The 27,446-nt window shown below is 48.6% G+C and overlaps 1 protein-coding gene across 1 annotated transcript in view; it reads left to right on the forward strand.

The window, feature by feature from the left end:
• The window catches only part of DMBT1 (deleted in malignant brain tumors 1), a 73,218-nt gene that overhangs the window by 44,253 nt on the left and 1,519 nt on the right, over positions 1–27,446 (forward strand). The window contains 18 exon segments of the mRNA XM_078346702.1: positions 525–848; positions 2,242–2,271; positions 3,067–3,105; positions 3,850–4,173; positions 5,164–5,193; positions 6,081–6,119; positions 6,929–7,252; positions 11,129–11,155; positions 11,787–11,819; positions 15,679–15,832; positions 16,129–16,331; positions 16,801–17,121; positions 17,693–17,713; positions 18,644–18,673; positions 18,970–19,120; positions 21,525–21,733; positions 22,651–22,835; positions 26,579–26,967. Of these exon segments, the coding sequence (XP_078202828.1) occupies positions 525–848; positions 2,242–2,271; positions 3,067–3,105; positions 3,850–4,173; positions 5,164–5,193; positions 6,081–6,119; positions 6,929–7,252; positions 11,129–11,155; positions 11,787–11,819; positions 15,679–15,832; positions 16,129–16,331; positions 16,801–17,121; positions 17,693–17,713; positions 18,644–18,673; positions 18,970–19,120; positions 21,525–21,733; positions 22,651–22,835; positions 26,579–26,967 (2,833 nt within the window).

The following is a 27,446-nucleotide window of genomic DNA, read 5'->3' on the forward strand; positions in this document are numbered from 1 at the left end:
CATCCAGGTGCTGAGAACAAGCCCTGGAGGGCTTTCTAATCCTACTGGGACCTCATTCCTGGCCCTCTGGCCATGCACTGCTGACCTGCAAGGTTGGGTGGAAGTTCCTGTCCCTGCACCTCTCTGGCCAAGGCCTTGCCATCCCTGGCAATTTGCTAGAAGCCAGAGAGGACCACATGGATGCCACCAAACTCTTGAACATGGGGATGGCATGGGCCTGCCGTCTGGAGCTGTGGAGCTCAGTGCTGTGTGTATCCAGATTAGGCAGTGGGGATCCATTTGTGTCACCTCCACTGGGATCACGGACGCTTTCTCAAAACTTGAGCCTCCATAAACCTGGGCAGAATAGGGTATCCCCTCTCCTTCCACTGTGATGAAGCTGAAACTCTGGTTGCAGTCATATGCAATCATGACTGCCAGCCCAGGTGACTTTGGCCATTAGGAAGTGCCCTGAGTGTGGAACATGCCTTAGATTCTTGACCTCATGATAGGGATGGATGAAGAATTCTTGTGTCCCCCTGTAGGATCTGAATCCAGTTTGGCCCTGAGGCTGGTGAATGGAGGTGACACATGTCAGGGCCGAGTGGAGGTCCTCTACCGAGGCTCCTGGGGCACCGTGTGTGATGACAGCTGGGACATCAGTGATGCCAATGTGGTCTGCAGGCAGCTGGGCTGTGGCTGGGCCGTGTCGGCCCCAGGAAATGCCCGGTTTGGTCAGGGCTATGGACCCATTGTCCTGGATGACGTGCGCTGCTCAGGACACGAGTCCTACCTGTGGAGCTGTCCCCACAGTGGCTGGCTCTCCCACAACTGTCGGCACAGTGAAGACGCTGGTGTCATCTGCTCAGGTGGGCCTCCAAGGCTGTGGGCTCCCTCTGTTGGGTGGAGTGTGGTCAGGAATCGAGGTCTCATTCTGTTCTGATCTCCTTACTCAGAGCTGTTTCTACTTTTCCTGGATTTCTGATATCTCCTTAGTTCTCTGCTAGGAAACAGCAAGAGTCATTGCCACATTGCCAGGTATCGGGGAGGTCAGGGAGGACAATGGGCCAAATTGAAATGAGGGTCATATCTTTGTCCACCTAGTGAGGCAGCTCAAGCAGGGGGAGAAGAGGAAAGCGCCGGGCCTTTGTATTTTAGTGTAGCTGGAAAGGAGTAGCTGGGGCGCAGCTATTCATAAGGAAAGAGGTTGATTTGGGCCGTGGCTTTGCAGCCGCATAGGAGCCCAGTGCAGGCATCTGCTTGGCTTCTGCGGAGGCCCTCAGGCTGCTTGCACTCCTGGTAGAAGGGAATGGGGAGCCGTCCTAGGCAGGGGTCACAGAGGAAGCAAGAGAGAGAAAGAGGGAGGGCCCAGGCTCTTTTCAACCAGCAGCTCCAGCTAGGAACTACGAGAAGACCTCACCCATGACCAGGGAGGGCACTAAGGTATTCATGATGGGTTGGCCTCCGTGACCCAACAGGGCACATAAGGCCTCACTTCGATACTTTGGGATCCAATCACAACATTAGACCTGGATAGGACAAGCATGGGAACTATTACACACTGGCTCTCCAGTGTTCCATCTTTCTTATATTGAAAGTTTTGCATGAGCGTGAGGCAGTTGAAGCATATATAGGGGGATTGGCAACGGGACTGTCTCACTGGGAGGAGCCCAGAACCAAAGGCTCCTGCTGTGAAGAGGAGGTTTTCTGCTGAGGCCCAACAAGGAGGCATCAGAATGGAGACACAAGGTTGAGAATGTAGATCTGTGTCTGTTGGTGTCTGGCCTGGGTTTTGGGAGTGTGAATGCCTGAGTGCAGTTCCCTCGGGAGCACTGCAGTCTGGCCTGTGCACCAGGTCTGGTGTGGGATGGGCAGCCCCCATGATGCCTGCCAGGCAAAGCCCTGCTATGAAGGCCTGTGGGTTGGCTAGAAGGTACCAGGCCGGACTTTGGCTGGAATGGCCTCTTCGTACTGCTGACTCAGGAACTGCTAACACTTGCAAGGCAGAGGGTTCGTTTTGTGTCAACCTGGTCACTACAGGCAGACACAAAGTTAATCACTTTGGAGCTGGCCATAGTGAACACAACTTGCCCAGACGCCTTCCGAGGAGCATCTCTGTGGGGATGTGCATGGCGATGCCCTGCCCTCTGTGTTAGGGGGCTAGGATGGTCTGAGTGTCAGACTTTCCAGTTCCTTCCACCTTTGCTACAGATTTTCCAGCTTCTGTGTAGTGCATCTGACCTGATCTCCTCTTTCTCACAGCTGCCCAGTCCCGGTCAACACCCAGGCCAGGTGAGTCCCCAGTGTCCTTCCTCAGGATGTCTCTTTTCTTTCTGCACAATTATCCTTTTTCCCATGGGACAGAGCCCTCCTTCTGATCTGTGTGGATATTCTAGGTCATACTATTTCCCCTGCTCTGTAACTGAGACCCCAGCGTGGCACTTCTTAGCCAGCCATGGTTAAGAAGGTATAACCTTTCAGAGAATTAAGAGTTATTGCCAGAATCACTGAATAGGCAATGTCAGTTGAAACCTGAAACCTGACTTTGTCCATGGGCAAAAGCAATATCAGTGCAGGCCGGAAACCTCCATTCCTCACTCATTCAAACACCCCCAGATTCTGCAGGGCCCCATTACAGCCAGAAAGGCAGAGGCTGTGCTCGGGGAGGGAGAGAGATAACAGACATTTCTGGTGCCTGCATTTTCCAGGAGACTTTATACTCTTTTGGGCAGCTCCCTGATCCTTCCAACATTTTAGCACCAACTCTCAGAGTCTCAGCAATTGTGTCTGATGTGCCCGTCAGTCCATGTGTCCGTAGATGGGGCAGGCTAAGTAACCCTTTGTAGCTGAAAAGAGGACATCCCACACTTCAGAGGTAGGAGGGATCGGACTGGTTTCCAGCGAGGCCTGTGTCCCTCCCTGGCTGTGTTCACTGGACTGAAGACTTGGGCAAACACATGGGGAGCAAGTGGCAGGAACCAGAAATGGAGTAGTTTTCATGATGCCTGCCTTGTCTGGAGACCTTTCCTTTAGGAGCTTTGCACCCCCAAGTTTAATTCTAGCCTTTGTCTTTGTTGCAACTTACAGACACGTGGCCGACCACCAGCTTACCTGCAACGACAGAAGGTAAATAACCCTCTCACCCCTCCCTAGGGCTCACTCTCTACCTCGGGACAAATGTTTTATCTGTAAATGACAAGATGTGGCTCTTGTTGATGTCCCTGTGGGTTGCATGGGAGGAAGGTGGAGTCTCCGGGAGACCAGTCTTGGGTCTGATGTTGGAGGTGGAGGGTGTTGGTGACCTGTCTTCCATGGGATCCCGTTCCAAGTGGTCAGGAAAGATCCTCATCCAGGTGCTGAGAACAAGCCCTGGAGGGCTTTCTAATCCTACTGGGACCTCATTCCTGGCCCTCTGGCCATGCACGGCTGACCTGCAAGATTGGGTGGAAGTTCCTGTCCCTGCACCTCTCTGGCCAAGGCCTTGCCATCCCTGGCAATTTGCTAGAAGCCAGAGAGGACCACATGGATGCCACCAAACTCTTGAACATGGGGATGGCATGGGCCTGCTGTCTGGAGCTGTGGAGCTCAGTGCTGTGTGTATCCAGATTAGGCAGTGGGGATCCATTTGTGTCACCTCCACTGGGATCACGGACGCTTTCTCAAAACTTGAGCCTCCATAAACCTGGGCAGAATAGGGTATCCCCTCTCCTTCCACTGTGATGAAGCTGAAACTCTGGTTGCAGTCATATGCAATCATGACTGCCAGCCCAGGTGACTTTGGCCATTAGGAAGTGCCCTGAGTGTGGAACATGCCTTAGATTCTTGATCTCATGATAGGGATGGATGAAGAATTCTTGTGTCCCCCTGTAGGATCTGAAGCCAGTTTGGCCCTGAGGCTGGTGAATGGAGGTGACACGTGTCAGGGCCGAGTGGAGGTCCTCTACCGAGGCTCCTGGGGCACCGTGTGTGATGACAGCTGGGACATCAGTGATGCCAATGTGGTCTGCAGGCAGCTGGGCTGTGGCTGGGCTGTGTCGGCCCCAGGAAATGCCCGGTTTGGTCAGGGCTATGGACCCATTGTCCTGGATGACGTGCGCTGCTCAGGACACGAGTCCTACCTGTGGAGCTGCTCCCACAATGGCTGGCTCTCACACAACTGTCGGCACAGTGAAGATGCTGGTGTCATCTGCTCAGGTGGGCCTCCAAGACCTTGCGCTTCCCTGGGCTGGAGTTTGCTCAAGAAAAAAGTCCTGATTACATTCTGATCTCCTCGCTCAAAGTTTGTTCTATGTTTCCTATATTTCTGAAGTCTTCTTAGTGCTCTGCTAAGAATCCATATGAACTCACTGCCTAGTGTTCCTGTGGTCACTTGGGACAGGGGACCAAACTCAAACTGCAACCCAGACTTCATCCCCATCCTGAGGCAGTGCAAGGAAGAAGCAGAAGAGAGAAGTGCTGGCTCCCCAGGGCTCCATTTCTCCCCTGCTGAGTAGCACTGGGTGAGGGTATCGTGGAGACAGCACAGACAGCAGGAAAGGGCAGGAATCCTCACTGGTGTGAGGAACTCTGCACTAAAGATGCTTGTCTGGAAGCAGGATCCTAGTTGAGATTCAATAAGGAGGTCTGGAAATAGAGGCAGATGGCTTAGGAGTGTAAACCGGTGTCTGTTCATGTCAGGCCGGGGTCACGTGGGGTTGGAGCCCTTGACCATAGCTCCTCTCAGAACACTGCAGAGCACTGCCTGTGCCCCAGGTCTGGTGTGGGGAGGGCAGCCCCCATGAGGCCGGCCAGGCATGGCCTTGGTATTGCTTGTGGTTGGGGCTGGAAGATCACATGAGGGATTTTGCCTGGAGTGGCCTCCTCAGACTTGCTGACTTAGGAACTGCCAAGATGTGCCAGGGAGAGGGTTGGTTTTGGGTCAACCTGGTCACCCTGGGCAGATACCAAGTTAATCACCTTGGAGGTGGCAATTGTGGACAGGATCTGCCCTGATCCCTTCTAAGGCACATCTCTGTGGGGATGTGCATGGCAATATCCCTCCCTCTGTGGGGCAATATCCCTCCCTCTCTATCAGAGGGACTAAGATGGACTGAGCGTCAGACTCACCCAGTTTCTTCCACTGTAGTTCGAGTTGTGACAGTTTCTGTTAGTGCATCTGATCTGACCCTCTCCTCTTTCTCATAGCTTCCCAGGCCCAGTCAACTCCCAGGCCAGGTGAGTCCCCAGCATCTGGGATGTCCCTTTTCTTTCTGCCCAACTACCCCTACCCCCAATCCACAGAGCTCTCCAGCTCCTCTGCGCGGATACTGTGGGGCATATTATTTTCCCCCCACCACTCTGTAACTGAGACCCCAGCACAGCGCTTCAACAGACATAGGTTGGAGGAGGCTTCTGACTCCTGTCCCACTTATCTCTGCTTTCATGAAGCAGTTTCATACTGTACTGTGGGTAACGCTTACAGGTTCAGGAAGTGGCCTCATGTTTAATGAGCTTTGGCTGCTTTATATTCAGAGCTGATCTCTCCGTTCTGAGAATTGAGAGTGGTTGATAAAGGCACCTGGGAAGGCAATGTCCACGGAATCCTTAAACGTGACTTTGTCCATGGGCAAGCAATGTCACTGCAGGCCTGATACCTCCATCCCTCACTCCTGCAAACACCCCAGATTTTGCAGGGCCAAATCTGCATCCAGAAAAGGCAGAGGCTGTGCCCCACAGGGAGAGGGATACTATTTCTGGTGCCTCCACTCACCGGGAAACTTGATAGCCCAATGGGCACCTCCTTGGTTCCCCTAATAGTTGGAACTGCTAGAATCTCAGCAATGGTGTCAGATGTGTCCATCCGTCCATGTGTCAGTGGGTGGGGCAGGCTAACCTTTGTGGCTCAGAAGAGGACATCTGGGAGGGATAGGACTGGTCTCCAGTGAGGCCTTTGTTCCTGGCCAAGTTCACTGAGCTGAAGACTTGGACAGACACTTGGAGCAAGTGGCAGGAACCAGAAACTGAATAGTTTTTATGATGTTTGCCTGGTCCAGAGACCTTTCCTTTTTGAGCTTTTCACCCTCAAGCCTAATTTTATCCTTTCTCTTTGTTGCAATTTACAGATACTTGGCCAACCACTGACTTACCTGCATCGACAACAGGTAAATCATCCTGTCACCCCTCCCTAGGGCTCACTCTCTACCTCTTTCAAACGTTTATTTAGAAAATGATAGAATGAGGCTGAAGGTGGGCACCTCTATCTGGAGCTGCCCTCCTATCTGGAGCTGTGCAGCTTCCTCCTGTGTTTTTCATGTCCTTGCAGGTTGCCTGGGGAGGAATGTGGCCTCCCTGGGAACCTAGTCCTGGGTCTGATGATGGAGGGTGGAGTTGCTGGTGACCTGTCTCCCCTGGGAGTCTGTGTTATGTGTTCAGGAAAGATCCTCATCCAGGTGCTCAAGACAAGCCCTGGATAGCTCCTTGATCCTCCTGGGTTCTTGTTCCTGGCCCTCAGCCAACAGGTGCAGACCTGAGATGAGTTGGGGAAAGCGCCTGTCCCCACAGCTGTCTGGCAATGTCCTGTAATTGCTGGCACTTTGCCAGAAGCCGGAGAGACCCATGTGGGTACCACCAAACTCCTGAACATGGGGCAGGTCTTGCCCTCCTATCTGGAGCTGTACAGCTTCATCCTGTGTGAGAATGGAGCTCAGAATGGGGAGTGAGGTGTCCATTCCTGTCACCTCTAGGGGGGTCACAGGTTCTTCCCCAATACTTGAGCTTCCATAGATCTGGGCAGAGTAGGACATCACTACTTCCACTACGATGAGGCTGAACTTCTTTTTGTAATAGTATTCAAAGGTGATTACTTGCCCAAGAGACTTTGGCCATCAGGAAGTGCCCTGAGTGTGGAACATTCTGTAGATTATTGATCTCATGATCCTTATGGATGAAGAATTCTTGTGTTCTTCTATAGGATCTGAATCCAGTTTGGCCCTGAGGCTCATGAATGGAAGTGACAGGTGTCAGGGCCGAGTGGAGGTCCTATACCAAGGCTCCTGGGGCACCGTCTGTGATGACTACTGGGACACCAATGATGCCAATGTGGTCTGCAGGCAGCTGGGCTGTGGCTGGGCCCTGTCAGCTCCAGGAAATGCCCGGTTTGGTCAGGGCTCAGGACCCATTGTCCTGGATGACGTGCGCTGCTCAGGGTATGAGTCCTATCTGTGGAGCTGTCCCCACAGTGGCTGGCTCTCCCACAACTGTCACCATAGTGAAGATGCTGGTGTCATCTGCTCAGGTGGGTCTGTAAGACCATGGTCTTCCTCTGCTGGGGTGGAGTTTGCTCAAGAAGAAAGTCCTAACTATGTTCTGATCTCCTCACTTAAAACTTCTTCTGTGTTTCCCATATTTCTGAAGTCCTGTTAGCGCTCTGCTCAGAATCCATATGAATTCACTGCCTAGTGTTCCTGTGGTCACTTAGGACAGGGGATCAAACTTGAACAACAACCCAGACTTTATCCCCACCCTGAGGCAGTGCAAAGAAGAGGCAGAAGAGAAAAGTGCTGACTCCCCAGGGCTCCATTTCTCCCCTGCTGAGTAGCACTAGGTGAGGGTATCGTGGACTCAGCACAGACAGTGGGGCCAGGGAGGGATCCTGTCATTGGTAGGAGGCTCATGGAAAGGAGAAGACAGGGGTAGGGAATTCTCACTTGAGCCTCCTGTAAGGAGCATTTGGATTGGAGGCATATGGGCTAGGAGTACAATGGTATCTGTGCATGTGTGACCTGGATCTTGGTCAGTTTCGGCTCCTTCCAAAGAACTGCAGTGCATTGACTATGTACCAAGTCTGTTGTCGGGAGGGCGGGCCCCGTGAGATCTGCCAGGCAAAGCCTTGGTTACTGCCTGTCTGTTGTGCTAGAAGATTACACACAGGGTTTTTGCTGCTGTGGTACCCTGAGACTTACTGACTTTGTGAATTGCTAAAACCTGTGAGGGAAAGGGTTGGTTTTCATTCAACTTGGTCATCACATCCAGACACAGAGTTCATCTTCGAGCTGGAAATGGTGGATAGAATCTGCTTGGACCCCTTATAAGAAGCATCTTTGAGTCCAGCCAAAGGATTGGCATTCAGCAGGTCTGAGTAAAACTCCTGGGCCTTGTTTGAAGCCTCCAGCCACTCCGTACCTCATCCAGTGTGGACAGTTCCCTTATCTACAAGTTGTCAATTGATTTTTAAGGAGCATCTAGTATTAGGGATGCTTTTGTATGCACATGGCAGGAACTCAACTCAAACTCTCTTAAGCTAGAAAGGAATTCATTGGCTCAGGCATCCGGAATGTTTAGTGGTAGATCTGGAGTTTCAGGTACAGCTGGTTCCAGAAGTTCCAAGTCTTCTTTTCCTATGCTTTGCTTACGTCTACTCTTTCATCTGTGTGGGCTTCACTGTCAAGTTGCTTTCTTCACATGGCTGGAAGACAGCAGTGGGCAGCCCCAAGTCTATATCCCACCAGGAGGATGAGTCAATCTGTCCCAGTACCTCTGTCTGACAAGACCTGGGAGGACTCTGATGGACCTGCTTGTCCACAGGAGCTCTCTTCCAAACCGTCTCAATTAGCTCTGATGTCTCCATCAGAGTTCTATACCCACCTTCGTGTTCCCTAGGGGCGATGGGAAGGATGTGGGCACTAGGTTCTACTTGAACCTTGTAGGATGCTACTTTAAAAAAAAAAGGAATGACTGTTTCTATTAGAATAAAAAACAGGCAGGATGTTTCGGACAGAGATAGCAGTCCCTCAGTTGGACCCTTCCTTTCCTTTGCTACTCTCTGCTCTTTGCTGGCTGATGTTACCCCTCTGTCCTGAGATGGAACCTTCCCTCTCCCTGGCTGTTGGCCACGTTCATCACCATCACCTCTATCTCATTTCAGGACTTTTGCATTATCCCCACCTGAAAGCTCTTACCCCTTAGCCATTCATAAACCATAACCCATTCCTCTTTCCCTCAACCCCTGGCAACCACTAATCTGCTTTCTGTCTCTGCAGATTTTGCTAAAGAACTCTGATCATTTCTGTGAATGGATTCATAGCCTTTTCTCTCTGGCTTCATTCAGTTAACATAGTGTTTTCAAGGTCCATTCATGTTTTAGCATGTGTCGGGACTCCATTACTTTTAATTGCCAACTAATATTCCATTGTACAGCTACGCCACCTTTTGTCTATCCATTTATCGGCTTATGGACGTTTGGGTTGCTTTCATCTTTTGGCTGTTATGAATAATGCTGCTGTGAGCATTAGTATACAGTTTTTTTGTACTTGTTTCCAATTTTGGGGGATATATACCTAGGAGTAGGATTGCTGGGTAATGGGGTAATTCTTTTTAATTTATTGTGGAAACACCAAACAGTTGCCACAGCTGCTGCACAAATTTGCATTCCTCCTAGCAATGCCTGAGAATTCGGATTCCTCTGTATCCCCACCAGCACTTGCTACGATGTCTTTTTCATCATGGCCATCCTAATGGGTGTAAGGTGGTATCTCATGGTGTTTTGATTTGCATTTTCCAGGTGACCAATGATGTTGAGCATCTTTTCATGTGTCGGTGGGCCCTTTGTACATATTCTTGGGAGAACGGGGGCTTCATTTTATAAATGCTAAACTGAAGACCAGAGGACCTAGACTAATGTGGGTATCTTAGCCCAGCTCCCGGGCTCACAGGACAGAGTTCGGGTACACAGAGGGATCAGGATGCCTGACCCAGTGTTGTGTCTAGCATGTGACTTTCCTGCATGGAGGCCTGACTCTGCCATTGTCCCTCTACTCTCAGGCATGGGCACAACTAGGTGTCATCATAGTCACTTCTGCCCACTGTCCCCGTAGCTCATGGTATTCAGTGGGTCCAGGTTTTGTTGCATATTGAGGAAAAGCTTTGGGTTTGAAAGTGACTCAGAACAAACCTTGGGCCTGATGGAGTGGTCCCTGTGAGCAGAGTGAGTCAGCCAGAGGTGGAGAGGTGGAATCTCCCAAGAACCGGGTTCTAAGTCTGCACCTTGTCAGGTGGCTGGGAGCCAATCTTGGTTGCATCCTGCTGCAGGGGCACAGGAACCCAGTGGTCCCTGCAGATCCAGGCTGATAGCTCCTGCACTTTAACCTTTGAATCTGAAGCCAGGGTTAGCACTTGAATTGCTGGGCACTGGAGTAACTCCACTGGAGAACATGCAAAGCTCAGTCCATACCCAAGGGTTCTAGAAAACAACCCTTAAGGATAACATGATGAAGAACAGGCTTCGGCCAATGCCTATGCTGCTGGAGAACATTAACTAGAGACCCAGAAACCTTGGCCTTCTAAAAGAATTCTGAACATCACTCTGACCTCAGACCCTTTTCCTTTAGGAGATACAGGAGAGAGTGAACTGTCTTTTCTAGAATCCAATTCTGGTTTGGTCCTGAGGCTGGTGAATGGAGGTGACCGGTGTCAGGGCCAGGTGGAGGTCCTGTACCAAGGCTCCTGGGGCACTGTGTGTGATGACAGCTGGGAGACCAATGATGCCAATGTGGTCTGCAGGCAGCTGGGTTGTGGCTAGGCCATGGCAGCCCCAGGAAATGCCAGGTTTGGTCAGGGCTCAGGACCCATTGTCCTGGATGATGTGCCCTGCTCAGGGAATGAGTCCTGCCTGTGGAGCTGTCCCCACAGTGGCTGGCTCTCCCATAACTATCAGCACAGTGAAGATGCTGGTGTCATCTGCTCAGGTGGGCCTCCAAGACCTTGGGCCTCTATTTTAGTGTGTGGTTTTCTCCAAGACACGGCTTCTCTTTGCATTGGCTTCCCCTCAGCCTGAGCTCCTCTTCAAAGTGGGCAGTTTCTCTGATACCTCAACAGGGCAATAACATCAGCAATGTTGTTGGTGTCTTTGAAGTTTATGGATAGGCACTAGCTTTTTCCTTACATAGGTTCCTACGGCAAACAAGGGTTCAATCTACGTTTAGGCTGTAGGAATCAATTCTTCCAACACCTTCTTTTGAGACAAACCCTTAAGGTTTATATCTACGATTCCATTTTCCTGAATGACTCCTGGGGAGTATTTCTAAGTGGCCAGGTGAGGACAGGCACTCAGCATTTCTCTCGCTCATCCTCCTGCGCACTGAGACTGGCTCATGTTTTCTTCTTTTCCTTGCAGCCTCCCAGATAAATTCTACTACTACAGGTGAGTCTGCTCCACCCCAGCCTAGCAATATTCCTCTTGGGAATTCCACCTTCTCTTGTTTCCAGAAGTAGGAGGAGCAGGGCCGGCTCCTCCTGAGGGGTGATTTTTCTCTGAGGACTCTGAGCTTTGTGAGGGTGATGAGCTGAGTTCCCACTACCATCATTCTCATGTCTGGCTCACCACGGAGGGCCCCTGTGGCCTCCTGCTATCACCTGCTTAGGGCGCTAAGTGCTGGCAGAGATGCTGCTGTGGAAGGAGGCTTTGGGCCTCCCCTCATGTCAGATGAAAATAACTGTCTAAATTAACCCATGGAAAATTGGAATCTTCATTTTAGAAATAGGGCCAAGTAATACTTCTGCACATATTTGCCAAATAAAGAATTCCTTCACTTTGAGGGAGCCGTCCCCAAAGTGTTCTTTGTGCCACATTGAGAAGGTCCTGGGCCAAATACATGGGGAGATGCTACCTACTCTAGACCTTACTGGCCATGAACAGCATAAACCGGAATGGTCAAGGCTCGGAGAAGTCCTGTACTAAGGAAAAGGACTTAACTGTGTCAATCAAGCAAATGACTGTGGAATGGAAAAATTATCTAGTAAAATACTAAACAGCTTCATTGTTTTTTTTCTAGATTGGTGGCATCCAATAACTACAGCCACTGCGAGTAAGTATCACATTTTCTACCTGAACCATAGGGCATACATTTCCTATCTCCAAGCGTGGCTATCCATGAATGCTCTGCCCCCACCCCCAGCCTTCCTCAATCTGCACATGCCCCTGGCCTGTCTCACTACACCCTTCATCCAGCAGTCACACACCCCCTTCATATCTCCCTTGCTGGGAATATGACTTTTGTTCTGACTAAGGCATTCTACAATATTTTCCTCTTCATTTGAATCAATGAGATAAGTATTCTTAAAATAATAGACTTAAAGGCTTTTATTTTGGGGGGCATCTCCAAAGCTTTGGGAAAAAGAAGGAAGACAAATAGTAAATGGATAATTTTACTACAAATTATGCTTTTCCATGTCATTTTTATTTCACTATATGGATGTGTTTCAATCGATTTTCATTGATTTTAAAAAATGATAGGGCTACTTTTCTGTGTTATGAAATCTTTTCTTCCCATCATTTTAAGTGCCTGTATTGTATTCTATTTTACAGCTATGCCATGAATGATTTTACAAATCCTCAGATGCTAGACATTTCATTACTGTAAATGATTCTGTGATGAAGAATATTTTTATAGACACATTTTTTGCATACCTCACTAATTTTTTCTTTAGGATATAAATGGGTTTACTGGAATAACGTCAATGTCAACATAGTGCCTGGTATATAGAATGTACTTCGTACATATGAACTTTTACTGTGTTAGGTATTTTAAGATCTTGCTGTGCATATGGCCAAACTGCCATCAAGAATGGTTGTAAAATTATGGAATGACATCAGAGACAAAGTGATCCTTTTCCTCAGAGCTAACAATATTATTTAATACTCAACCAACTAGACTGGTGTGACAAGTGTTTCCAAGGAAAAGTTCAGTGTGCAAAGAGGAAGTGTTAGTAGAGATCTTCCTCAATTGGGGAGTTAGGAGAAGTTCCTTACGAAAGTGACATTTAAGCTGGGAGTTAATAGAGGAGCAAGTTCATTTGCCAAAGTGTCTTCCAGCCAGAAGGAATGCTTTGAAGACCCCAGGGTGGGAAGGAGCTTGGCTCTTTGAAGGAGGATGGGGTGGGGACAAGGAGGGACTGCAGGAGATCTGTTGGGTGAAGCCAGATCAGTCAGGGCCTTGTGGGTAGATTAAGACCCCCATCTTTATCCTAAGGGTAGAGAGGCTGCAGAAGGGTTTTAGTATGAGAGTTAGCTAATTGGAAATACAGTTGCAAAAGATCACGTTTATCTTTTCTGCCAAACTGTGTATTTCCTGAAGGCCCAGGCCATGTCTGCCTTTTTCATAATGTATCCTTATTATCTACCATTGTGTTTGCCTTTCAAGAAATGTTTATTGAAAGGATAAATGACTGAATGAATAAATTGATGAATAAATACATAATTACTGTTGGCATTTTGGCATACATTCCATACACTGTACACACGCACGCGCACACACACACACACACACACACACACACACACACAGAGAATGACATGCTTTATATCCCATTATATAACCCATCATTTTTATTTAAGTGTATACAATACTTTTTCATGGCCTTAAAATTAGCATTTTTATAGCATTGAAATTATTTGTATAGAAGAAGGTTTAATGACTACACTATTTTCCATTGTCTAGAGAGACCATAATTTAGTTAATTGATTACTTATTGTGGGGCAAAAACATTTTTTTCAATTATAATTTATAATGTTAAGTGACTGTGTATGATAGCATATTTTATAACTATTTCTATTTAATTTTTAGAAATACGTAATTTATATCCTTGTCTCTGAAAGCTTGACTGTATCCTTAACCATTTCCCAGTGTAGAAATAGAGCTGGTGGGCAGGCCAAAGGACCTTCAAGAAGCACTTTCTTCCCACCAAATGGGAGAACATATTTCTAAGCATATATCTGATAAGGGACTTGTACCTAGAATATAAGTAACTCTTGTAGTCAGTGATAAAAAGTCAAATAACCCAACTGAACAACGAGCAAAAGACTGGAAAGATATTTCTCTGTAGAAGATACACAAATGGCAGAGAAGGCATTGGAAAGATGCTCAATGTCATTAGCCGTCAGGGATATGCAAATGAAAACCAAAGAGAGATGCTCCTTCACACCCAGTAGGTGGGCTATAGTCAAAAAGCCAGATGATAGCAAGTGTTGGTGAGGATGTGGCAAAACTGGAACCCTCATGCATGGCTGCCAGGAATGTAAAATGGTGCAGACACTTTGAGAAGGAGTTTGGTGGCTCCTCAAACGGTTAGACCTGGAGTTACCATATGACCCACCACTTGTACTTCTAGGCACATACCCAGGAGAAATGAAAACATATGTCCGCACAGAAACTTGGATGTGAATGTTCAGAACAGCTTTATTCATAGTAGCCAAATGTGAACACGATGCAAATGTCCGTCATGGTGAATCGAGAAACAAATATGGTACATCCATGCAATGAAGTATTACTTAGCAATAAAAATGAATTTAATAGTGGCCAGGCATGGTAGCTCACACCTGTAATCCCAGCACTTTGGGAGGCCAAGACAGGCAGATCGCCTGAGGTCAGGAGTTCGAGACCAGCCTGGCCAATATGGTAAAATCCTGTCTCTACTAAAAATATTTAAAAATTATCCTGGTGTGGTGGTGGGTGCCTGTAATTCCAGCTGTTAGGGAGGCTGAGGCAGGAGAATTGCTTAAACCCAGGAGATAGAGGTTACAGTGAACTGATAGGGTGCCACTGCACTCCAGCCTGGGTGGTGACAAGGGCAAAACTCTGTTTTTTTAAAAAAAATACTGATTTATGCTACAACGTGATGAAACATGCTGAGAAATCAGTGGTTGCCAGGAATGGAGGGTGTGGAGAAATGGGGAGTGATTGCTAATGAGTACAAGTTTCTTTCTGGGGTGAAGGAAGAATCTAAAATTGACTGTGGTGGTTTCAGAGCTCTGAGTATGCTAAAAACCATGGACTTGTCTCCCTTAGAAAAAGTAAACAAAAAGTTATGAAAAAGAAAAAAAGAAAACATTTTAATTTATATGACGGAGTGTGCACATGTTTTTCAAAAGTTCTTATTACAATAAGTCAACCAACAAAATGTTTGACCATTTAGTATTTATCCCTTTCTGATAGATAACAATAGCTCATATAGCTGGGTGCTCATGTGTCTGGTACTAAAAGCTTATATAGACGTATAAACATATCTCATGTATGTATAAATGTTTGTATATATGTATCTTATTTAATATCTGTAAAAGTCTGATGAGGCAGATGCCTTGACCGCTCTCATTTTTCTGATGAGGAAACTGAGGCAGAGAGGTTAAGTAACTGGCTCCAGATCATAGAGCTGATAGAGGCAGAGCCAAGGTGCAAACCCAGGCTACCTGTTGTGGAAACCCTGCTCCTGACCCCACGTTGCACTACTTGTGAGATGGCAGAGTTCTGTGTTCGTGGAAAACGCTAGGGAATGCGCTGTGTTATGAACTGCTCTCCACGATCAGGGATATGCTCAGCCTGTGTTATCCCACGTCCCTGTCTGTAGCTGACTGAGCAACAATAGCAGTCACTTGGTTGGTTTCTTGGCATTTTTGCTTCAAGGTGACACATGCTCCCTCTGAAGCTAAGGTCTCTTCCTCCCAGAGGATTGCTGTCCAGGCCCAATAGGGAAAGCAGAGACTCGAATCAAAGCTCCCAATGTTGGGCCACCTAGAACCAGGCCCAAGAGGGGACTTGTTTACAGGGAAAGTTAAGTCATGTTATAAATTGCAGAGGATGAAACCCGATGATACTTACTCAGAAGATGACTGCTTGTCACAAAATACCTGAAGACCTGGTGCAATGGAGATGTCCCCTCTCTCCTCTCTAGGACCCTCTTCAAATTGTGGTGGCTTCTTATTCAATGCCAGTGGGACCTTCTCCAGCCCATCCTACCCTGGATACTATCCCAACAATGCTAAGTGTGTTTGGGAAATAGAAGTGAATTACGGTTACCGCATAAACCTGGGCTTCAGTAGTCTGCAGTAAGTAATGCCTGGTCATCTGGTGAGGGGTGAGTCCCTCTGCAGCACACCCAGTGGTTTAGACTGTGTCCCGGGCTGGGATGCTTTTCACTCTCATGTGCCATGGACAAGCTTTTGGTGGCTTTGATCCCTACCATAAAGCATCAGGCAATACTGGGAAGTCTTTTGACTTAATTGAGGAAAAGCTAGAAGAAAAACCTATATTCAATGGCATTACCTGTAAAGTCCAAACTATTTATAGAATGGAGGGGCAATAGGAATTTCAGTGTTGACTTGAATACATTTTGTCCCTACAGGTTGGAGGCACACAATAGCTGCAGTTTTGATCATGTTGAAATCTTTGATGGATCACTGAATAGCAGCCACCTGCTGGGGAAAATCTGTAATGATACCAGGCAAATATTCACATCTTCTTACAACCGAATGACCGTTCACTTTCGAAGTGACATCAGTTTCCAAAACATTGGCTTTTTGGCTTGGTATAACTCCTTCCCAAGCGGTAAGTGCACACTAGACCATGCCTATGAGGCGTAATGGATTTACCCAGCTGCCCCTTTGGGGGTGTCGTGGTTCCCCAAGGAAATCAAAGAAGGGTCTCAGTGATGCGTTGCCATTCTCCTCCTCTCAGCACTGACTGTGTGAGCCTCAAGGAGGGGCAGGCCCTTGGCAAGGCAGCAAAGGGTGCAGACTAGAGGTCACACCTGGCCTTGGATCTGCCACCAACTCTCCAGGAGACCTGGTGACTCTCCTTGCAGAGCCACCCCTCCCCATCTGGAGGTGAGGGGATCCGAGCTTGGCGATGTCTGGAGCCCCTTTCAACTCTACATGGAGCAGTCCAGTGCCTCCACCCCAACTTTTCCACATTTCCATTCAGTGAATTTGGGGGTAGGGAAAGGCCTGTGGGATGCTTGGCCTTTGAGGCTTATGGTGGGACATGGCCATGATCTCTCAGTTAATGTGTCTTTCAGATGCCAGCCTGAGGTTGGTCAACTTAAACTCATCCTATGGTCTATGTGCCGGGCGTGTAGAAGTTTACCATCGTGGCACATGGGGGACAGTTTGTGATGACTCCTGGACCATTCATGAAGCTGAGGTGGTCTGCAGACAGCTAGGGTGTGGACATGCACTCTCAGCGCTTGGAAATGCCTATTTTGGCTCTGGCTCTGGCCCCATCACCCTGGATGACGTAGAATGCGTGGGGACAGAATCCACGCTCTGGCAGTGCCGGAACCGAGGCTGGTTCTCCCACAACTGCCATCACCGTGAAGATGCTGGTGTCATCTGCTCAGGTATGGCCCAATGCCATGGAAGGCTTGTTCCACCTGTAACCTACTATAAAGGGAGAGCTTAAGGCCAGTGGCGGATGGTGTCTGTGGCCCAGGCAGGAGCTGGTCCATGTGTCCCTGTGGCCTGTGCACTCCCTAAGAGCATGCAGGGGGCCGCTTTATCTTTGGACAGTCTCTGGACCCAGGGCCATTATGCTGAGCACTCATCTGACTAAGGACCTCCAGCAATGATTTAACTTCTTCATGCTTCAGTTTCCTTGATTATTGAGTCAGGGTGGCTATCATAGTACTTGCTACAGACAACCATTGGGATGATTTTAGAACAATCGTGATCAAGTAGAGCGTGATGGGTGTTATGACCTCAGCTGTAAACCTGATGACTCCAAATACGATGGGACTTAGGAAACATCTGGGGAAGCTGTGTAGGCTTCTCAACAGCAATCGCTTGGTGGACCTGGTGGATCCTCAGCGAGGGGGGCAGGTTATGAGCCGTGTGGGTGTCTCTCTGCCTCATTCTGGTCTCTCCTCCAAGCCACACATCTGTAACCTATGCTTTTCTTCTCTTCCTTTTCAGGATACCAGCTATCAACAACTGGTAAGTCATCCAATTTCCATCCCACTTCCCTGGTGTCTGGGTCTCTTCCTTGCTGCTGCCTGGACTGTGCAGGGCAAGTTGCTCACTTTCCAAGGAGTTCATCTGTCGTGCCATCCCCTACAGCTCCTGTCCCCTCCCCTGCCAGCCACCAGGACAGTGTGGCCTGGTCTACATAAGATTCACATCTCTAGTCAGTCCCAGGGCGAGGCCTGCTATCTGCCAGACCTGCCTGTCCTCCCAGACACCAGACCCTGGTCAGTGTTGGCCGAATGGGGCCCACTGCACCGCTGAGCTCCTGTCTGCCTGCTGCTGAGCTGCTCTGAGTGTTCCCAGCATGGCCCTGGCATCTCAGGTCTTTGCCTTCCATTCTCCCCTCACCTTATCATCCTCCTCCTGGCCACCCACAGCAGCAGCCTCAGGCCTGTCCCCTCCCATCCATTCTCCCCTGTGCATCTGCCTTCAAGTGATTCCTCAGGGGCTTCTGGTGGTGACCCCCCTCCTCAGCACAGCATGACCGCCAGGGTTCCTCATGATCCACTCCCTATGTTTGGTGCCCTCTTCCCCTTCTCTGCCTCTCCGTCCACATGGAGGTTCCCAAATCTCTTCCACCAGTGTTCCTCTGCCTGGTACACCCTGTTTCTACCTCTTTGCCTGCCCCCTAATTACTGCCCTCTTTTCCCTACTTAATCTGGGGCAGGGTTGGACGTCTGAGTGCCTCTACTTCCCTAGGCTTTGCTCAATCTCAGCCTCTTCCCACTCTGCTGGGATTCGCTCTCCTCCAGACCTCCCCAAGGGTGAGTGAGCTCCCCAGTGGCAAGGCCTGTGTCCAGCTCCTCCCTGTGGACCCAGCATCTGCACAGCCCACGAGCACTCGGCAGCTGGGCCAGGGATGCCGGAAAACTGATCCTGATCTTTTCTTTCTGTCAACAGCTCCTTTTCCCAACATCAGTCATCCAAACAGTAAGTTCTGAGCTCCATGACGAGTCTGTGGCAGAGTGGCCTGGAAATCCCTCTTCCCGTTCCCTCGGTGACAATGAAGCTGGGGAGGAGATGGCTTCCCCAAGCGTGGTCTCTCTGCGAGAGTGCCCCGCCAGCCCTCAGTGGACAGTCCCAGTTGAGGCCACCTCTTGCTCTTCTTTGATTTCTGTCTTGGGAATTATTTTTAAAACTGTTAAAGTAATTTAAATTTAAAATAGTCCCCAGGTGACAGTGCAGTTTGCTCTGGGGTCACCAGGATGCCTGTTTTGTCCTGACAGCAAATTATTCCTGCGGAGGCTTCCTGAACCAACCATCAGGGCACTTCTCCAGCCCATTCTATCCCGGGAACTATCCGAACAATGCCAACTGTGTGTGGGACATTGAGGTTCAAAGCAACTACCGTGTGACTGTGATCTTCAGAGATGTCCAGTAAGTGTGTACCATGAGGAATGCCTGGGGGGCCCCACAGACCTTTCAAGAGGGAATAAATGGTACTTAGAGCATCAGGAGAGATGTATGTCCAGGAGAAGTTTTTGACCTAGCCCAGAGACTTCCTGTGGAGAGTAGGGGAGGGGGCACAGAGCCTTGGAATGGACAGAAGCTCTTGTTTTAAGTCCTAGGTCTACCAACAATTTGCTGTGTGACCACAGGAAGTCATTCAACTTTCCTGAGCCTCAGTCAAAAGAGGGGAATAAAATACCTGCTTTCCTCACTTCACTGGTTACTGGGAAGGTCACGAGAGAGAGAAGAGAGAGAGATGTGAAAATATTTACAAAATGTTACCAATGGAAAAAGATGGTTGCTAGGAGTCATGACATTAGGGGCAATAATCACACAAATAATCCTATTAACTACCACACTTGTCAGGGATGGTGCCTCAGGCTTGTTAATTCCAACACTTTGGGAGGCCAAGGCAGGAGGATCACTTGAGCTCGGGAGTTCAAGACCAGCTTTGGCAACATAGGGAGACCCCATATCTACAAAAAGTACAAAAATCAGCTGGGTGTGGTGGCCTGCATCTGTAGTCCCAGCCACTCAGGAGGCTGAGGTGGGAGGATCGCTAGAGCCTGGGAGTTCAAGGCTATAGTGAGATAGGACAGCACCAGTGCACTCCAGCTCCATGCAACAGAGTGAGACCCTGTCTCAGGAAAACAACACAAGAACAATCGTACCTGCTTTGTGGAACCCTTTTTCTCCACTCCCTCCTTCCTTTATGTGAGGTCCCCAGGGTTCGGGCAGAGGTGGAGGAATTGCTGCTGCAGAGGGTAGGGTATCTGCTCTTCATCCAATCAGAAGTAGAAATCATTGTTTTAGGCAGAGGGGACATTACCAAAAAGCATGTTTTTTGTTTGTTTTTGAGATGGAGTCTTGCTCTGTCACCCAGGCTGGAGTGCAGTGGCACAATCTCGGCTCACTGCAACCTCTGTCTCCGAGGTTCAAGCGATTCTCCTGCCTCAGCCTCTCAATTAGCTGGGATTACAGGCACACACCACCACACCTGGCTAATTTCTGTATTTTTACGATAGACAGGCTTTCACCATGTTGGTTAGGCTGGTCTAGAATTCCTGACCTCTGGTGATCCTCCTGCCTCAACCTCCCAAAGTGCTGGGATTACAGGTGTGAGCCACCGCGTCTGACATCCAAAGCACATTAATGTATGATTTATCCAAGGAGTGGCCCAGATGACCGTGAAGGGGCGCCAGTATTTTCTAGTGTCCTGAACAAGGGGCTACCCTAATGTCTTCTCTAACGGCCACTGTTAAACACAATTGTTTTCTCTGTTGATTTCTGTATGCAGTGGGCTTCAGAGTCTCTGCCTTAGTAATTCATTTGGGGTTTTACAAAAGATCCATCATTTTATTCTGTTTGTCATTACAATACAAAGATTGCACGTAAAGCGTATGCAGCCCTATGGGAGAAGGTTAACCGGGTCCGGTTCTTTAACCGGCATCTTGATAGAAACGACCGTCACCGTTTGTGACATTTTACAAAGTCCTTTGCTGTGTGTTGTTTTATTTGAGCTTCACCACGGCCCTCTTCAGGTTGCACGGATCAGAATTTCACCTTTGTAAGTAGGAGAAGCTTCAAGAGATTATTTGACTTGTCCTATATTTATTTATTCAATTATTTATTTCTCTCGCTATGAACACATGGATATTAATTTTATTCTGTGGGGGCACTAGGGACTTTTCGATGGTTTAAATGAAAATGGTTTAAATTAGGATGTGAGCCCTTTCTTTCTTCATGTAAAGGGCTGACAGGTGAAGGGCTGTAGATTTCATATGTGTGACCGCAAAGGGCGGGACTAAAACCCAGGCATGGAGGCTGAGGAAGATGAGACTCCCTTGATTTTAGGAGACCTACGACTTTCATTTATTATTATTTTGTTATTTTTTTGAGGCAGGGTCTCACTCTGTCTCCCAAACATAGCTCAGTATAGCCTTGAACTCCCAGTGGCACAATCTTGGCTCACTGCAACCTCTGCCTCCCAGGTTCCAGCGATTCTCCTGCCTCAGCCTCTCAAGTAGCTGGGATTACAGGAGCATGCCACCATGCCTGGCTAATTTTTGTATTTTTATTGGAGACAGAGTTTCACCATGTTGGCCAGGCTGGTCTTGAACTTCTAACCTCAGGTGATCCACCCACCTCAGCCTCCCAAAGTGCTGGGATTATAGGTGTGAGCCACTGCGCCCAGCCAAGGAGAACTACGACTTTCAATGATTAACTTTGTCAGAGTTTCTGGCACAAAGGTGTGATCCCACTCTGAGATCTGACTCCCTGCATCAATTTCTGGGAGGAAATGAAGCCAAAACTGTGTGTCCTCTCTCTGCAGGTTTGAAGGTGGCTGCAACTACGATTATATTGAAGTTTTCGATGGCCCTTACCACAGTTCCCCTCTCATCACTCGAGTTTGTGATGGGGCCAGTGGCTCCTTCACTTCTTCCTCCAACTTCATGTCCATTCGCTTCATCAGCGACCACAGCATCACGAAGAGAGGGTTCCGGGCTGAGTACCACTCCAGTCCCTCCAATGACAGCACCAGTAAGTCCCCCTGTGGGAATGCTCTGGGGGGTCTGGGGACATCCTGAGAGCTTCTGTGGCTCAACTGTCCCGTGGTTGTGAAATAAGAAATGAAGGAACCCTTTCAGGTCACCAGGGCTTGGTTTCCTGCTGAAAGGGGCCAGGAGCAGTGGGCCTTGGGAATCTGGCTGCCCAGAAATGAAGTCAGGGCTAGAAATGGCTGACGGATGCTGATTGGCCTTACTGTGGTCATCAGAGAGTAATGACCTAAGTAGAGGGTCTCAGATGATGCTCTTCGCAGTGAGTGATGAGTCAGTGCCAAAGGCAGAGGTAACCAGTTGGCTTGAAACCTTGTGACTTTCTCACAGTGAGGGGCACTGTGATGATGGCCTGAGACCTAACACATTTGGCTTCTGTCGGAAGATGAACTGAGCTGAGTGGCTGGAAGTGGCAGAGATAAGGTCACTCAGCCACTTCCAGCAGAGATTGGATGGCCATGATTTGAGTTGCTGTATGGACTCAGGTGTAGATTGGCTGATGGCAGGCAGGGTGGCTTACGCACTCAGGATTAATGATCGACTTGCTTCATGGCTAAAAGACCGTTTCATGACATTCCCACAATTGGACCATACAGTTACTTTACTTCATAGATAAATGGTAACTTGGCCAAATATCCCACTTATTTAAAAATCCCGCCTCCACTTCTCCATCAGAGGAATCCTGAGTCCACGTGCTCTCCTTGGGTTTTCGTAAGGTTGGGGCTGACTTGACCCCAGGGTACTTTGGGGGTTGCAGTGAGGCCTATGCCCACATCCTAAGTGCTGACTCTCCCTGTCAGCCACCCTGGTCTGTGTGCTTTTTATGTGGAAAGAGCATCTGGCCCCATAATACTTGCGGAGTCTGGGGCGCTCAGTGTCTTATCTGTCCTTGTCCATTAGACTTGCTCTGTCTGCCAAATCACATGCAAGCCAGTGTGAGCAGGAGCTACCTCCAATCCCTGGGCTTTTCTGCCAGTGACCTTGTCATTTCCAACTGGAATGGATACTACCAGTGTCGGCCCCAGATAACGCTGAGCCAGGTGATATTCACAATTCCCTACTCAGGCTGCGGCACCATCAAGCAGGTAAGCCTGGGGCTTTCCACTCCGTGTCCCAGCGCACGAGCTTTCTTATAGTGGTATGTGCTGTGCTTTTTGAATTCTGGGGATATAGAAATTATGATTTGGGTATAATCAGGACATAATTGGAATAAAGGAAGATAAACCTCTGATGCTGTGATATGGCTGCAGTCACTTCCAAATAAGAGGAAGGAAGCTTAGCAGGCACAGTCTCTCCAGCTGTGTTCAGCAGAGAGGGCATGTGGCAGGCTGCCACTCTCATCAGCAATAACAACAGCAGCTCCTGGGGCAGCTCCAGATTTTGCAGGGCCTGAAGTATATATAGTTAGGGTTTTGGGGGTGGGTGTTGAGAGGGGCAGGGGCCTTATTAAGCCAAAGAATGCAAATATCTATGAACTTCTATAAACTTTGTAAAAACGTATGGCTGTGCAAACACATTGCCAGGCCTTGGAGGAGGCCTGCACATTGCACCAGGCAGGGTCGAGGGGCCCCAAAGCTCCAGCTTCATGAGATCCACAGTCAGGTGGCCTCTGCAGCTACCATTTGTTGAGCTGTCACCATCCGAGGTGACTTCCTGTGTCCAATTCTGGGTGAAAGTGAAGCCAAAATGGCGTGTCCCTTCTCTACAGGCTTGAAGGTGGCTGCAGCTATGATTATACTGAAATTTTCAACAGCTCCTACCACAGATTTCTGTGGTTTGCCTGGGACTTTGCAGATTTCAGCATTGAAAGTCCCACATGTTCCGGGAAACCCCTCACTCTGGGCAAATGGGGACAGGTAGTGCCCCTACAGTGGCAGGTGCTGTGATTAGTCCTCATCATAGTCCCCCGGTCCTCATCGAGTATTCTCCTGTTGTCATCCCCACTTTATGGGGGAGGCTGAGCCAAGAGGCACCAAGGCTACTCAGCCAGGAAGTGGTAGGGCTAATGTTGGCATCTGAGAAGATAGAAAATATGCTGAGCAAAGAAAGCCGGATGGAGAAGAGTGGGTGTTCTGTGATTCCGTTTATATGAAACTTAGAAAGAGAACGTAAGTGTGCAATGGCTGAAAGCTGATCCCTGGCTGCCGGCTGCCAGGCTGGAAGGGATGAACAGCGGAGGGGGCAGAAGGCAGAGGGGCAGGAAGGAGCTGCTTGGGCTGGAGTTGTTCTGACTCTTATTGTGGCAATGGCATTATCAGGCCTCATTGAACGGGACATTTGTCATAGCAGCATTTAACTTTGCGTAAATTTATTCTAAGTTAGCCACTCTAAATTCTGAATTTTTGTCTCGAACCTAAATAATTATTTTAAGATTTTGTCTGTCAAAGACAGAAAAAGTTGCCAATGCTTTTATTTGGTTTGGGAGTGCAGAGTATACACGGCATGAATGGCTCACCTGCGTACAGTGCACAGAGCATGCATGTTGGCACACACACCTTCAGATGGCTTCGGTTTGTCGGGATCATGTTCGTTCACCAACTTCCTATTGAGTGTTTGCTGCGTGGCTGGCGCCATGTGGCAGGCACCATGCTAGGTGCCAAGGTCATGCTGTTCATTACCTGGCAAAGTCAACCCCACTCCTTTGACACATAAGAAACACTGAGGGGCAAAGGGACTCTCATGTAGCAGCTGGCTGGGCCCATGGGCTCTTGAGACTGGTTCTAAGGGCCTGCAGCAGGCATGTGGTCACCTGGCTCCCTTAGACTCCAATACAGCATTTCCCCTTTGGAGAGGATTTTAATGGACCAGGTAGATTTACTTGCAAAGATGAGTATATATTGGGCATGCCACACATGTCTTCTATTCAAACTGGCTTTTATATTTCACCCTGTACATTAATTTTGTTGATTATTTATTTATTTATTTGAGACAGAGTTTCCCTCTGTTGCCCAGGCTGGAGTGCAGTGGCACAATCTCAACTCACTGCAATCTCCGCTTCCCAGGTTCAAGCAATTCTCCTGCCTCAGCCTCCTGAGTAGCTGGGATTACAAGTGCCTGCCACCATGCCCAGCTAATTTTCTTGTATTTTTAGTAGAGACAGAGTTTCACCATGTTGGCCAGGCTGGTCTCAAACTCCTGACCTCAGGTGATTCACCCACCCTGGCCTCCCAAAGGGCTAGGATTACAGGAGTCAGCCACTGTGTCCAGCTTTAATTGTGTTGGGTTCTGGCTTGTTGTGAGTTTGGTCAGTGGAGGTCAGTCCACTGAAGGTGACCATTGCCCTGTGCCAAGTATGCATCCTGGAGACTGATACTTGAGTGGCCCTGCTGAGGGCCCTTCACACCCATTCACACACATTCACACTCATTCACACCCATTTGGAGCAGCCAGACAACCCTGTTGCCTTGTTTCTTCTAACTTGGCTGGTCATGCACAGCACATGCCACATTCTTATTCCTCCACTTGTTTGTTTATTTTTATTCTATTTTAATTTTTTAATGACAGGTTCTCGTTCTATTGCCCAGGCTAGAGTGCAGGGGCAGATCCTAGCTCACAGCAGATTCGAACTCCTGGGCTTCAGTGATCTTCCAGCCTCAGCCTCTAGAGTAGCTGGGACTATGGGCATGCACCACCACATCTAGCTAATTAAAAAAGGTTTTCTTTGTAGAGGTGGGATCTTGCTGTGTGTTCCAGGATGGTCTCGAACTCCCAAGCTCAAGTGATCCTCTTGCCTTGGCCTCCCAAATGCTGGGATTACAGGCATGAGCCACTACGCCTGGCCTCCTCTATTTTTTTTAAATACTCACAATGTCCATCACAGTGAGTGCCTCAGGGGCAGGGCCAATGTTTTGTTCATCTTTGCAACCCCCAGTGCCCCAGTCCTGAGCCTAAGAGTTGATATAGTATTATCAACAGCCCATGTGGATGTCAGACAGTGAACGAAGTGTGCTATCTGACTTTTAAAATTATCGGGACAGCTTTATTCCCACTTAATTATGAGGCAACGAAGGCTTGCAGAAGGTAAGCCACTTGCCCAAGGCAATAATGGCCATGACCTTCGAGTCTAGACACAGCCGTAGGGCTGGGCGATCCGTGGCTGGAGCTCCCCGCTGCTGCACCAGGGTGGCCTGATTAGCAGGTATGTGATAAAAGTTTGCTGGTGTGGCTGAGCTAGATGAGGCCCTCCCACCACGAGATAGATTGTCTCTGTGGAAATACCCATTAATTTATCTGTAAAACTTTCCATCATACACCAAACTGACTTCCTTCCAAACTGAGCAGTATCTAATAATGGGTCTTAATCTAAAATCAGATCTGCTTCTTCTGACCAAGAAATAAATCTGCATTCCACGTGCGTTGTTTGGAGTGGATGCAGAATTTACTTCCATCGTAGGCAGTATATGCAAATGTGACATCCATGCAAATATTTATGTTAATGTATAGAGTTCAATGGAAAGCACTTGAGAATGTCTTGGAAAGAGTAAGAAGGGTCATACGGTTGATTGTGACAACTGTTGGCACTGAAATATAAAGCAAAAAAAACTTTTTTTAAGACAGTTTAAAGTCAGAAAACATAGGCTAAGAGCAGGTGGAGAACGCAGAACCCCTTCCTTTGGTTCTTCCCCAGACCTGGACCCAGAGTGCGGACTCTGGCGCCCTCTGCCTGCTCGTAGCCAAAGGGTAGGCACACGCCATCTCTGAGTGGTTCTGAGACGGGTGGAAGTCTTGTAGAGTCACGTTGTCCCTCTCATTCACACCCAAATCAGCCATGGGATTCCCTTAGCAGGTGACATGTGCCTGACTCTGCTCTCCTGCCTGCCCCTCGTAGGTAGACAATGACACCATCAACTATTCCAGCTTCCTCAAAGCAGCTGTCTCCCATGGCATCATCAAGAGGAGGAAGGACCTCCTTATTCACGTCAACTGCAGGATGCTTCAGAACACCTGGGTCGACACCATGTACATTGCTAATGACACCATCCGGGTCGAAGAAGTGCAGTATGGCAATTTCGACGTGAACATTTCCTTTTATTCTTCCTCCTCTTTCTTGTATCCTGTGACCAGCAGCCCTTACTACGTGGACCTGAACCAGAACTTGTACCTTCAGGCTGAAATCCTCCATTCTGATGCCACGCTGGCCTTGTTTGTGGACACCTGCGTGGCATCACCACACTCCAATGACTTCACGTCTTTGACTTATGATCTAATCCGGAGCGGGTAAGGAGTGTCTTTATGCGATGGCCTTAAACCTTTACTTGGTAACTCAAACATGAGCAGCCTCAAAGGCTGGAGGAATGGGAATTTTGATGAACTGCAGTTCCCAGGGCTTCAAGCTTAACCAGATCCCTTTCTACATGTAGTAGCGTCCTGTAGCTTTTACCTTTTGAAGTGCTTTTACTCTGTGTTCTATATCACATCCCTGATTGCTCATCAGGTAGGATGACCGTGTATCATCTCCATTTAACACCTGGGGAGAATAGACAGCTCAGCAGTGTTCACCCAGTACATTAGCTGTAAACTGGGGTTAGACTCCAGGTGACTGAACTCCAGCCATAGGGTTAAAAAGACCTGTGTATAGTGGGAAAAGCATTGATTTGGAGCAGACCAAGGTTGAATTGCCAGCTTTGCCATGTGGCAGGTGCATGATTCTGGGCCACTGAAAGCACTCCTTGAGTGATTCCAAGGTGTAGCCTTGG

The sequence above is a fragment of the Callithrix jacchus genome, chromosome 12 (assembly GCF_049354715.1).
Source record: "Callithrix jacchus isolate 240 chromosome 12, calJac240_pri, whole genome shotgun sequence".
In the NCBI taxonomy this organism is placed as follows: Eukaryota; Metazoa; Chordata; class Mammalia; order Primates; family Cebidae; genus Callithrix; species Callithrix jacchus.